Source organism: Lagenorhynchus albirostris, chromosome 11 (assembly GCF_949774975.1).
Source record: "Lagenorhynchus albirostris chromosome 11, mLagAlb1.1, whole genome shotgun sequence".
NCBI classification, from domain to species: Eukaryota; Metazoa; Chordata; class Mammalia; order Artiodactyla; family Delphinidae; genus Lagenorhynchus; species Lagenorhynchus albirostris.
This window is the reverse complement of record NC_083105.1, coordinates 19,166,804-19,180,230: the sequence shown is the minus strand read 5'-3', so window position 1 is coordinate 19,180,230 and position 13,427 is coordinate 19,166,804. Positions and strand designations below refer to the sequence as shown.

The 13,427-nt window shown below is 41.8% G+C and overlaps 1 protein-coding gene across 1 annotated transcript in view; it reads right to left on the bottom strand.

Moving 5' to 3' along the window:
* Window positions 1-13,427, bottom strand: part of PAH (phenylalanine hydroxylase) — a 69,216-nt gene that overhangs the window by 14,935 nt on the left and 40,854 nt on the right. Inside the window, exon 5 of the mRNA XM_060164807.1 lies at window positions 4,024-4,091. Coding sequence (XP_060020790.1) covers window positions 4,024-4,091 — 68 coding nt within the window. The remainder of the gene's footprint in view (window positions 1-4,023; window positions 4,092-13,427) is intronic.

Below are 13,427 nucleotides of genomic sequence, written 5' to 3'. Positions count from 1 at the left end.
ATCATCTTCAGGCTCCAAACTAGGTCCCTCCTGCCCTTGCAGAGCTGTCGCTCTTCCAAGGACATTAAAGCAAAGTCATCATTATGTTCCACGGAAACATGGGCAGGGATTAGGGGAAAAAGACAGACTGTTGCTTCAGTATCGAAAGCAAGACAAGCCCAGAGGGTTCTGTAATGGCGTAGGGACTGAAAAGAACATCAGGAAAGCCCCTGCCTATGGATGCCCCATTGTTTCGGGGCTAAGCGCCGATGCAGGGAAAGAAAAGGCTTCGGAAACTGACAGAGATGGGTTCACTGCTTCGCTCCGCCATTGCCTAGCTGAATGGCCTCAAGCAATTTAGTAAACCTCTTTGAGCCTAGTCTGCATAGCCATTAGGTGGGCTAATGCCAACTAACTCTTTGGAGGGTATGGAAGAGAGTTAACTGAAATGCTATGTATACAATAAAGATGTAAAAAATAAAAAAAAATTTTAAATTAAAAAGAAATGTTATGTATAAAGTACGTAACACTGGTGCTGACAATAATACCATTGGATAGTTGGTAATTATCATGATAATGGATTCTCATTTAGAAAGAAAGGTATCTGCTATTTCTGCAACAAATTTTCAAGAGTTAGTAACGTCCTAGGCACCGAGCTGTCCCTCTGGTTGACATTTACCGTGCCAGGGGTTCAATATCCATTCCCATTCTTCCAGTAAAGCACCCTTCTCCCATCTCAGTCTGCAGGTTCAGGTAAGAGGAGACTCCACCACTCCTACCTTCAGAGGTGGGCATGTGACCAGGCCCAGTCAATTAGAGTGTGTCATTTCCCTGGCCACAGTGACTGGCTGAGAGATGGGCCCATGTCCTGATGAGAGCCAATGAGACTCAATGAGAGAACTTTTGTTGATTGTGTTGAAAAGAGACAGAATCTCTGGTTGGGTTGTGGTGTCAGCCTGGCAGTGCTGGGGTCCACCTCCAAGAGACATGAGGCCAGTGCCTCTGAGCAAGGACACTACAGAGGACACCAGAGTCAGGGGAAGGGAGAGAGAATGAGACGCTGAGTCCCAGACCCACCTGTGCCTCAACTACTTCCCTTAAACTTTTCACTTATAGGAGCCAAGAAAAGCCTCCTTTTTGTTTGAGTTGACTTGCAGCTGAAAGATATAAATCCCTATAGTCCATTTAGCGTATTCTTACATAAAATTTTAATTTTCCTTACTGTCTCCAGTAATTCAGCTCTGGCCCTAAATATATACTGATACATCTACTAATAAAACAAAAGCCCTGTTTCTAACCAGACCTGCCCTCTCATCCACTATCCTCGTTCTCTTCAGCTGATAAACTCCTACTCAATCTTCAATTCTCAGTCTAAATATCACTTCCTCTAACCAATTCCCCTGGTCTACATTAAAGTTCCTAATTATGTGGCCTCATGACACTTGCGTTTTGACTTTAGTCATACCTATTGCATTTATTGTTCTTTTTGTTATTGTCTGTCTTTCTCAATGATCCCCCAGAAGACACAGAGTCTGTTTGTCTTGCTCTTGGCATGGGTCCTCAAACACAGTAAACACATTGTATCAACTGATCCTGTGATTCTAGGACTCAAGGGGCAGGAGTTTGAGCCCCATGTGGTAGGATGACTGGGAAGGCGCTAGAGACCAGAATGCGGGGCTGTTGGCATGGAGGGTGGCAGAGCCCAAGGAAGAGGGTCAAAGCTGAGTCCTGAAAGGCATGACAGTTTCTGGGGTGGGAGGAGGAGGCCAGAGGAGACTGAGAAGAAGCCTCAAAGAGGAAGGAGGGAAACCAGCAGAGAGCAGAGTAGAGCTGATTCTCCTTATTGGCGGCAGTTCTGTTCCATAAAGTCACCATGAACTCTGAGTGAGTACTGAACCATAGCTCCTGCGGGAAATGCAGAACACAACTGATAATCCCTTGTCTTGTGTGTGCTTCTGGTTAAAGACACCTTGGTTAACGTATTTGTTGATAGATTCACACTGAACTCACAGCCAACAGTACTACAACATCTCAGGCCTGAAGGAAGCGTATCTAACACATTCTCCCCATTAAGCACGTCAGAACCGTCCTGTACTTAGGAACACTAGCCAGCACTTCAGCACTACGCTGGAGCGCCATTTTAAACAGCAAAATTACCGACAAAAAGAACAAAAATTCAACAAATGTGGCAGGGGACTCACATTTTTCCCTGCTCTGTGCATGTCTGGGAATGAGTGTGAAAGTGCCCCGAGTTTGGGGGTCTCAAATAAATTTAAGCGAGTAATCTTGAAAGAATGAGAATCGATTGTACCAGATACCGAGATAAAAGACAATTGCAAAGAAGGAAGGGGTAGTAAATAGCATCAAAAGTTCAAAAGAGATGCTGAGATGAGGCTGGAAATAGGCTTTGAATTGGAGGACAAGTTCAGTCCCTAATGAGATATATGACCTTGAGTACATCACTTAACCATTTGGGATTCATCTATACAAGGTAGAAAATTGACTGGAAGATCTCTGGTATTCCTCTGAGTACCAGCCATCTATGAATAGTTTTCAAAAACCAGTTTAACTTATCCGATGACCATCCAGAATCATAAGGCATTCAACCAATTCCATACTTCTTCATCAGGTGTAACATTTTTATGGAAAGGAGGTGGATTTGAGGTTTTCCCTTCAAATCCCAACAGCCAAGAAGGAGTGAATGTATCTCATAAGCAGCTCCTGGATTATGTGGAGAAGTGTAGTCTCCTGACTCAGAGATCCCCAGACACTCAGGGAAGTGGTTGAGAACAACTTTGCAGTTAAACAAGCCTGCGTTCAAAACCAGACTATGCCACCTACTAGTTCTATAACTTTGGCAAGTTACTTAATCTTTTTTAAGCTTTAGTTTTCCCACCTGAAAAATGGGGAGTTATTATTAAAACTAAATGAAATAATGTAAACTAAGCATTTAGCAAAGCCCCAGACATAGCAAGGAGATGGTAAATATGACCTATTATTACTGACTATCTCAAGAAGGACTCTTGTCTGTACCTGATTTGATGGTGTCTACCTGTCCATGCTGGGGTCACGGTGGGGACAGGGGAGAGAGGTACCATGTTCTGTGATTCCTGCTTGCCACAAGCCAAGGCCCAGCTGGGTCTAGATATGAACAAGGCCTGCACTGTTCTGGATCTTTCTACTACCAGGACTCATTCAGAGAAAGGAATTTTCTCATTTTCTCTGGAAGTCTTTCCCTTTGGAAGGTAGGCTTTTATTCAGTATACAGAGCCCTAGCATCTCCTTTATCTCCCTCATATTCTAGCAAAGCTGCTAAAATACCATCACCTCAGTGTTCTGAACAACCTGTTCCTTTCTTCTTGGGCATGTCTTTTCTCACACTCTTAACTCAGGAAGGGAGCTCAGGTCCCAAAACACTGAGTTTCTCATGGGAGCGTTTCTATAGTTTCTGAGGACTCAAAATAGCAATGTGGTTCTCTTCCCAAATAACATATTTGACATTTGCATTTTCCTTTGACTGAAATCTGGTAGAGGAGGAGCACAGAACCCCAGATAGAAAAAAATAAACTCATCCTAAAATTGCCCTTCACATCTGGGTCAGATCAGATGAAAGTCGAACCCTGAGGCTTGGCTCTCCTGAAACCTCCAATGCTTCACTATTTCAGTAAAGCAGCCAACTCCCTCTTGAATGTAAAAGATTCTCTTTTGCCAGCTTCCCGTTCAATGTGGAGAATACCAGAGGCTATTTTACTCAGGACTGAGGCCTTTTATAATTACTTCAGACATCCCTGCGTAATTACACAACAAAGCCTGGGAGAGAGCTGGGCCCTGGCACAGAGGGTAATTTTGTTTTGTGTTGCGGTCCATTTTTTAAAATGTGTGTTATTCAAGGGAGGGTTTAAACACACACACACACACACACACACACATATACATACACACACAGGGGAGATTCTCTACACCGGTAGTTTCCCTTTGGGCGAGGGAGAGGCCGGCACGCCCCCCACCCCCTGCTCCACCTCCCACCCTGAAGAGCAGACTTACTGTCGATAGTTGTAGGCAATGTCAGCAAATTCCTTCCGTCTTGCTCGGTACACAGGATCTTTAAAGCCCTAGGAAGAAAGGAGATACTTGATTTCTCCAGGCTTTCGTGGGAGAGACCTGGCATATCTATGCATGTTTTGAGTGGGGGTCCTTGAGCTCTGAGAGTGCATCTCTCCTTCCCCTGATTATACTCTGAAAATAAAGTCTCAGTTAAACTGAGGGTAAGTTCTCCCACTAAATATCGTGAGTGACGCATTACTAGCAATGCTTTCAACTCAGTGTGAGCCTCTGCCTTGGGATTCCAAAGTGCAAACAGTGTCCAGGTTTTAAAGATATCTGATCTACAGCATTCTAACTTGTAAACTTGCTAAACTCGGCAGAGTTATTAGGATGAGTGTCTATGAAGAAGATATACAATAGCTGCTAAATTCCTGACCAATGGCATGTGTCTAGCATTGCCTCCTGACTTCTTGAGAGACAAACAAGTACATGCTTACTGCTATTGCAATTTAGAAAAAAATGCCATTTATTGAGTGTCTATTATGTACTAGTCTACGCGTGCTACGAACTTATTTTATTTATAACTCTCACAACAAATGTGTAAGGTAGACCAGTATGGTTATCCCTTTCTTTCCAGAATACACACTGGCTCAGAGAAGTGCAGTCCGGTGAAGTTGAAGCCAGGATTTGAATCACCCAGTTCTTGCTCTTTTCACTTCACTTCAGTAAATGTCAACCTTTACAACTTGGCAGGGGCTCAACTCACTGAGATTCTGCCTCAGTACATAGAAAGGATGATAATAATTTCTCCTCTGAGGCTGAGCTGCAGGCAGCCTTTCCTCAGCAATTTGCAAGCACCACACTTCTGAGTGAAAAGAGGCCAAGTGTGTCTTTCAGTGTTGGGGGTGTGGGGGGAGGTCACATCCCTGAGATGGACATGATCCCAATTGGTTAAAAGGACATTTTCCTTATATTTTCTTCTTAGAGTTTTATTGTTTCAGGTCTTACATTTAAGTCTTTAATGCATTTCAAATTCATTTTTTGTGAGTGGTGTAAGATAGGGGTCTAATTTCATTCTTTTGCATGTTAATATCCAGTTTTCCCAACATCATTTACTGAAGAGACTATTCTTTTCCCCATTGAGTATTCTTGGCTCCCTTGTCAAATATTAGTTGACTGTATGTGCATGAGTTCATATCTAGGCTCTTGATCCTGTTCTATTAGTCTGTCTGCTTTTATGCCAGTACCATGCTGTTTTGATTACTATAGCTTTGTAATATAGTTTGAAATCAGGACATGTGATTCCTCCAGCTTTGTTCTTCTTTCTCTAGATTGCTCCTTGACATTGGTCTAGGGAATGAATTTTTGGATATGACACCAAAAGCACAAGCAACAAAAACAAAAGTAAATAAGTGGGACTACATCAAACAAAAAAGTTTCTGCACAACAAAAGAAACAACTAACAAAATGAAAAGGCAACCTATAAAATGGAAGAAAATATTTGCAAACCATACATCAGATAAGGAGTTAATATCCAAAGTATATAAGGAACTCATACAACTCAATAGAAAAAAAATCAAATAATCTGATTTAGAAATTGGCAGAGGAGACATACAAATGGCCAACAGGTACATGAAGAGATGCTCAACATCACTAATCATCAGTAAATTGCAAATCAAAATCACAATGAGCTATCATCTCATACTTGTTAGAATACCTATTATCAAAAAGACGAGAGATAAGTGTTGGCAAGAATGTGGAGAAAAGGAAACCTTTGTGCACTATTGGTGGGTATGTAAACTGGTACAGCTACTTTGGGAAACAATACGGAGGTTCCTCAAAAAATTGAAAATAGAACTACCATATGTTCCGGCAATATCACTTCTAGGTATATATCCAAAGGAAATAAAATCACTTCCTCGGAGAGATGTCTGCACCTCTATGTTATTGAAGCCTCATTCAAATAGTCAAGACATAATAAACAACCTAAGTGTTCACTGACAGATAAATGGATAAAGAAAACGTGGTATATACAAATAATGGGATATTATTCATCCATAAAAAAGAAGGGAAACCTTCTGACAACACGGATGGAACTTGAGGACATTTTACTAAGTGAAATAAGTCAGACAGAGAAAGACAAATACTGTATGATCTCACTTATATGTGGAATCCAAAAAAGCCAAATTCATAGACAGAGAGTAGACTGGTGGTTGCCAGAGGATGGAGAGTGGGATAAACAGGGAGATGTTGGTTAAGGGGTCAAACCTCCAGTTACAAGATGAATAAGTTCTGGATCTAATGTACAGCACGACAATTATAGTTAACAATAGTGTTTTATATACTTGAAAATTGCTAAGAGAGTAAATCTTAAATGTTTTCACCACAGGAAAAAAATGGTAATTATGAGAAGTGATAGAGTTGTTAACTGACCTTATTATGGTAATCATTTCACAATATATACATGTATTAAATCAGCATCAAGCTTACACGATGTTGTGTCAATTATATTTCAATAAAGCTAGAAAAAAGGTCATTTTCCCCCCAAAATTGATTGTGATCTGAGTTTTAGTAAGACAAGACACTGGTGTCACCACTGGAGAAATTTGCTTTGTTCCCTCCAAGCATTTACCAATAAACCATGCCGTCCATCACTTTAGCTTGAAATTTCTCTGTCCCACCATCCCTCCAAACCAAGACATTAGTGAATCAAAAACAAAGGCTAATGTCGCGGAGAGTAATATGTAAAGACTTTTTTTAAAGCATAACTACTCCCTGACTTTCAGATATTGTTTTTTTTGTTTGTTTGATTGGTTGGTTGGTTATTTTTTTGTTTTTTTAAAATCCAGCTCTACCAATAATTCCAAAAACCCAGGGGTTCATGTATATAATGTAATTTCACCTGACAATCCATGGCATAGAGTCTGTCATACAGAAAGAACTACAAACACTTGCTGAAAGAGGAAAGGAAGAAAAGCATAAGGGGGAGGGAGGGATAAACAAAGGGAGGGAGGGAGGGAAGAAAGGAGTTCCCTATTTTATTTCCCAGGATATATTTTGAGAAACAGAGAAATCTAAACGTTTCACACTGGAAAAGTAAAGTAAAATTACCATACTGTTTCGTTTTTTTGTTCTAAAACTAAATCCCAGATAAATTAAGTGATTATTCAATTTAGAAAAGATTCCAGGACATGGTCATTACAAAGTATAACTATAGTGTTTTCTCTTAAGCACTGAATGGTTTTGAATAAACAGAAAAGCTTAGGGATCTGAAAACTTAAAACTGTGCTGGGCCCAGTTCTACTGGGTGAAGGTAAGTTGCTGTGGGATGATATAGTAAGAAGATTGGGCACTGTCCTTTGATTTCCAAGCAGCTCTAACACACCCTTTTAGGAACCTGTCTACTGGGCTAAATGAAGAACACATCTCCATACTTAGGACTCAGAATATAACGTTAATGTTTGTCAATCATTAATGCTTGACCTTTACAGTCATCCTCACCTACAAGTCTTATTTAACAGTCATGGCCTTCTCTAGCCCCTAAGTACAAAGCATAGACTTTTGCGCTTGTGAGGTGCCTTGGAGAATATCTGTATTTGTATTTTGATCTAGACATGAAGAAAGTGAAGCCCGTAGAGCCAATTGCCCAGGGTCCCTAAACTGCAGAACCTGTACCTCCACTTGGGTTTTCTGGTCCTAGCCAGGTGGAAAGTTGAGGTTTGAGGGCTGAGATGGGTAACCAGGGAGACAAGTGAAGAATTCCCTTACCCAGTGGATTTCCACTTCATTATACTGTCTCCAGAATGGGATGCCCATTGCAATTTCTCTTCCCATTTATCTTAATCTTCAAAGTACTTTGTCTAGGCAGTTTAAAGACTTTTCCATCAGTGAAAAAAAAAAGCTTAATATAAAATTATATATCCAGTAGGTATCAACTGTGTCAGAGGGATTATATAAATAGCATAAAAATGAAATGATGGAATAAATACAACCAAATCCAACAAAAGGTATGAAAATGGGAACTGTTTTATTCTTCTGTACTGTTTAGGCTTTTGAATTTTTCTACTGTGAGTGTGGATTTTTTTTTCCTTTTTACAGTTTGAGTTTATTTTGTTTCACTTTATTTATTTATTTATTTGAAGTATAATTGATTTATAATATCATGTTAGTTTCAGGTATACAGCACAGTGGTTGTTATACATACATATACATATATAACTTTTTCAGTCTTTTCCCTTATAGGTTATGACAAAGTATTGATTATAGTTCCCTGTGCTACCCAGTAGGTCCTTGTTGGTTATCTATTCAATATATAGTAGTGTGTAGATGTTAATCCCAACCTCCTAATTTATCCCTACTCCTTTTATAATTAGAAGAAAAGTAAAATAATATTAAAAATCCATCTCAGATTATTATGGGAGGTGACAGCAGATTCATACATTGAGCTACATCAACACATCCAAATATAATATAATACAAAGATTTTCTATATGGGAAGGTTTCTAACCATGGTCCTTTGCCAGCTCAAGTTTCTAAGAAGTTCATTATCAGCCTGTGAAAGGACCCTGCCAACTAGGCGGCACAGACTTTTGCTCTCTCAGTTAGCAGCGAAAGTCTGGGGTCCATCTCTCAGGGACTGGGTCTTGCATCCTCTGGGCTGCCAGGTGACCACGGGCCTCCGCAGACATGTGGAATACACTCTGAATTAAGCTACAGTTGGTGATGACTAATCATCCTGTCTCAATTAAGCTAATAGCAGCAATTTTGGTCGCACTGCATGTAACCAAGTATGTTTTGACAGGAAAATATATTGCTGGTGAAGGAGTGGGGAGGGGGAGGGGGAAGAGAGGAGAAATGGATGGGAGAAAGGGGAGAGAATTCTACAGGGTGCGAAGTGGTAACATCACCTGCGGTCCACATGCAATCACTTTCCTTAATCTCAGCATTTGTGTTACTTGTGGTGTCGAAGTCTGTGCTTTTGCTTCAGCGGGGATTTTGGGGAGACAGTAACCATATGGAAAAGTCTTCCGAGTGAGTATTCTTCTAGACTGAGATCTTTATCATTTCTTGATATCATGGCGGAGATTAAACCTCAGAAATGCCATCTTTAGACTACTGAAGTTGAACACGCTGGGTTGGATTACTCGCTCATTCAATCCCTAGGAGCGTGGCCTGATGGTTAGTTCACCTCTCAGAGCCCTAGTTTCTTCATCAGTAAAATGAAACTAGTAACGGTAGTTACCTCGCAGTGTCGGGTGGATTAGATTAGGTAATGTAAGCAGGGTATCAAGTAAAATTCCGAGTACAAAGGAGACAGTGAAAAAATGATGCATTTGTGCACAATGGTGGGAAATCCACAAGCTGAGAAGTCTGGCTCAGAATATGAAAAGGATGTACTCTGGAATGGCTCACTCAGTCCCGTCACCCATCCCTGGGCTTTTAAAAGAGCATCTGCCGAATTCTTACCTTGCGATTTATTTTGCATCTAGGGCAATAGTGAGAGTCTTTCTGCATTCTATCAGTCCCACACCAACTGGAGGAAGGATGGTACACAGGAGACAAGAAGTTCTAAGTCGTATTTTTTAAGTACCTGCCATCGCCACGCCATAGACACTCACCAAAGACTTGCAAGTCAATAGACAAGGACGGCGCTGACCACAACCCCTCCTCTTGCCCACTCTGCATGGCTGGCCATGGTCACCACCAATAAGGCCAAGAAGACTGTCCTGGAAAAGATTCTGATACCTGACTTCCCAAGTCAGTAATCTGGGAATTGTTTTACCTCTCTCCTCTTCACATTTGATAATTTTTGTCCATTTTTCCTTTCAAATATCTTGAGTTTATCCTTTTTACTTTAATCTCACTGCTACACTTTTTTTTTTAATTTTTATTTTTTTTGCGGCACGCAGGCCTCTCACCTTCGCAGCCTCTCCCGTTGCAGAGCACAGTCTCCGGACGCGCAGGCTCAGTGACCATGGCTCACAGGCCCAGCCGCTCCGCGGCATGTGGGATCTTCCCGGACCGGGGCATGAACCCGTGTCCCTTGCATCGGCAGGTGGACTCTCAACCACTGCGCCACCAGGGAAGCCCTCACTGCTACACTTTGATTCAGGCCCCCATCATTTCTCTCCTGGACTACTACAAATACTTTCCAAGTGGCCTTTCTTTGTCTGTTCCTCATAACCCCCTCCCTCACTTCAGCCCAAGGAGACTTACAACATACCAACCTGGTAGGGTCTCTCTCTGCTCTACAAACTTTCATTGGCTTCTTACCACTTTTAGGATAAAGTCCAAAATCCTTAACATTGTGCACAAGGTTGTACGTGATCTGGCCCTGCCTATGTTTCCAACTACAATTGCCTGTATACTACGTCTCCAAATTTATCCAAATCAGTCTTATTTGAATTCTTTGAACACACTATGCTTTCTCCCATGTTAAGGCCTTCACACATGCTGTTCCCTCTGATTGGAACACTCTTTCACACTCTCTCAGACTAACAAGCTACTACTTGGTCTTTCCAACTTGGTTTCAGCTTTTAGGAACCTACCTTGATTGTCCTGAAGTTTATTAGTTTCCCTCTACAATAAGTTCCCTCGGCAAACTGAGTGTTTCTCCTTTCAATCATTATATTTGTTAATAATTACTAAACTCAGGAATCTGTTTATCTTACTTATCACTGGATTTTCAGGGCAAAGCGTACTTAGCATACTCCTGAGTAGGAGCTGTTAAGAAAAATTACGCAAAACTTAGGCAAAAAAAATTACTGTGTGCCTTTTCAAAGTCCTATTAGATCACTGGCTAACAGGCTCACTGTATGCTCTAGGGGCAGGTATATTTGTTTGATGTGCAATTGACTACTTAGTAAGGCCCAAACTCTTCAAAGTTAGATGTTGACTTATAGAAGATTGGTAAGTTGCAAAACATTTATTTTGTGATCAAGTTGCAAATGACTTCTTTCCAATAGAAAACACTCATGGTGATGGCTTATTGTTTTATAGGACATTAATCATGTGTATTCACCTTTTCAGTCTCATTCTGGCGTCCTACTTTTCAATGACCATATACATGCTTTGGTCTCTTGTATCTTCCTTTGCACCATCCTTGTCATCTTGTTTCCCTTACTAACCAGGTCAATGGATTTTAGACAGATGTTCACTATCTACCTGTATCTCTTTAAAAATTATGCTTTTGACAGACCAGCTTAGTAGAAGTGCAAGAAGTCTTTGATGAGGGACTTCCCCACTGGTCCAGCGGTTAAGACTCCATGCTCCCAATGCAGGGGGCCTGGGTTCAATACCTGGTCAGGGAACTAGATCCCGCATGCATGCCTCAACTAAGAGCCCTTGTGCCACAGCTAAGACTAAGCGCAGCCAAATAAATAAATAATTTTTTTTTAAAGGAAGTCTTTGATGACTCAGCTAGCTGACTAATCCTTAGAACAGACTTTAACAGGGCTCTCGGGTGGAGAAGGATGGATGGGCAAAGGAAGAGGGAAGGAGAGACGTACTGGAAAGACCTGCTCTTGGGGATGAGCGAGGCTCTTTCTGGAGAGTAGGGAAAATCAATATCCATGCCTTGAAAGATTGAAAAGCAGTTTGAGAGATTTAGATCAAGAAGTAGAAAGAGACCCAGAAAAGCAGTTGTATTAGCTAGTATTTTCTCCACCAGAAAGCCTCCCCTTGTGCAGATCTTCAGCAGGTGCCAGGGAAACTGGAGGAGGGAGCTCTGGGGTTTGGGTCTGTGTGGCAGAGGTTCCTTGTGCTCCCCAAGATCTGAGACCCCTTACTTTCAGAGAACATTGCTAAACCACTGTTCCCAGCCTCCTTTGCAGGAAGTAGCAGCCCTGTGACTGAGCTGCAGTCGGTGGAATTCGAGTGAAGCTAAGTGAGTCACCTGGATCATAAAAACCTCCCAGGCATAATTTTTACTTTCTTCTCCCATGCCTGGGAGAATGGAGACAGCTTCCAGGACCCGGATGAGAGTTCTGCCATTAGATGGAAGGAGACTTGGTCTCTGTCAAGACTGCATGAAGCAATTTCCCTATTGACCAACACTGGAAATGAACTTTTATTGGGTTAATCCATAGAGATTTGGGGGTTGTTTGATAAACAGTTGGCCCTATTGACCTTGTTACTAGAGGGCTCACCTCAGATCTCCCTCTTTCCCAAAGTCCTCCCTAACCATGCCAGTCCCCCAACTGGACTGAACGTTAGAACTGATAGTGAACTTAGAACGGATACTGTATGCTGTCTGACTCATTAAACCTGGTGTTTAATCATGTACTTTGTGTGTTATGATTTAACCAAATATCACCCAAGCTGTGTTCCATGGAACACTTACCATTTAAGATAATATTGCATAGTATTCCATGAAAAAGGGGTTCCATGGGTAAATAAACTTAAGGGGCATTGGTTGAATGGGTGTCATTTTTACAGGATTTTCCAAAGCCTCTAATGAGATAATGGGACTTGTAAATGCTTAAAATGAGGTTCTAGGATACAGCCTTTCTCCCTTTGATCATGAATTTCTTTTTAAAGACTACAATTTGAGAATCATGCTCATGACCCTTGTAGAAGTCCTATGAGGTAGTGAATTTATTTTGATCTGATGCTCTGTGTTCAAAGTATAAAACACAGTGCACACATTTCTGCAGCATCAGTGTGAAAAGCTTGGCCTGGGGAAAGAAGTAGGGGGAAGGCTTTACGGAAACCTAGATATATGAGTTGGGCCTTAAAAGATGAAGAGAGGTTTGCCAGCAGGGAAAGAAGTGAGAGGATAAGGAAAGTGTCCCAGAGAAAGGAAATGACAGGAACAGGAGCACAGAGGCTGGGAGATGGTCAGAGAAAGGAGAGTCCGTTTTAGAAATGGGAATCCCACAGACCCACTTGAATTCCGCCTGCCAAGCTGTATCCCAGTCCCCTCCGGCATCCCTTGGGAAGAGTGGGCACCCCTCCCTGCTCTACCCCGAGACTGAAGGCCCCTGGAGGGCAGGAACCATGTCTTATGAATCATTTCCACCCCCTTTCCTCTACGCGGCTTGGGACACAGTTCACATACACGTGAGACCACACAGCCCTCTTCATCTGAGATTTCTCCTCTGAAAATGAGAAAATACAATCCTCCCAGGATGGTTATAACATTTAAATTTTGAAAATGTGGGTAAAACATTTAGCACAGTGCCTGACATACAGTCCACGTGTAAGAAATGCTAGCTGTGAATGTCATTCGCTTAATAAATGTTTGTGGAAGGAAGAAGGGAAGGAGAGAAGGCGGGAGACTGCTGGCAGAAGAAAGAAGGTCAGCTACCCCATTTCACGGTCCCGCTTCACGAGCAAGCTGAAAGGCAAATGCCCTTTACCCTGCCTTTCAGGAATAATCTTCCTTGGTCTCGTTTCCCCAAGTG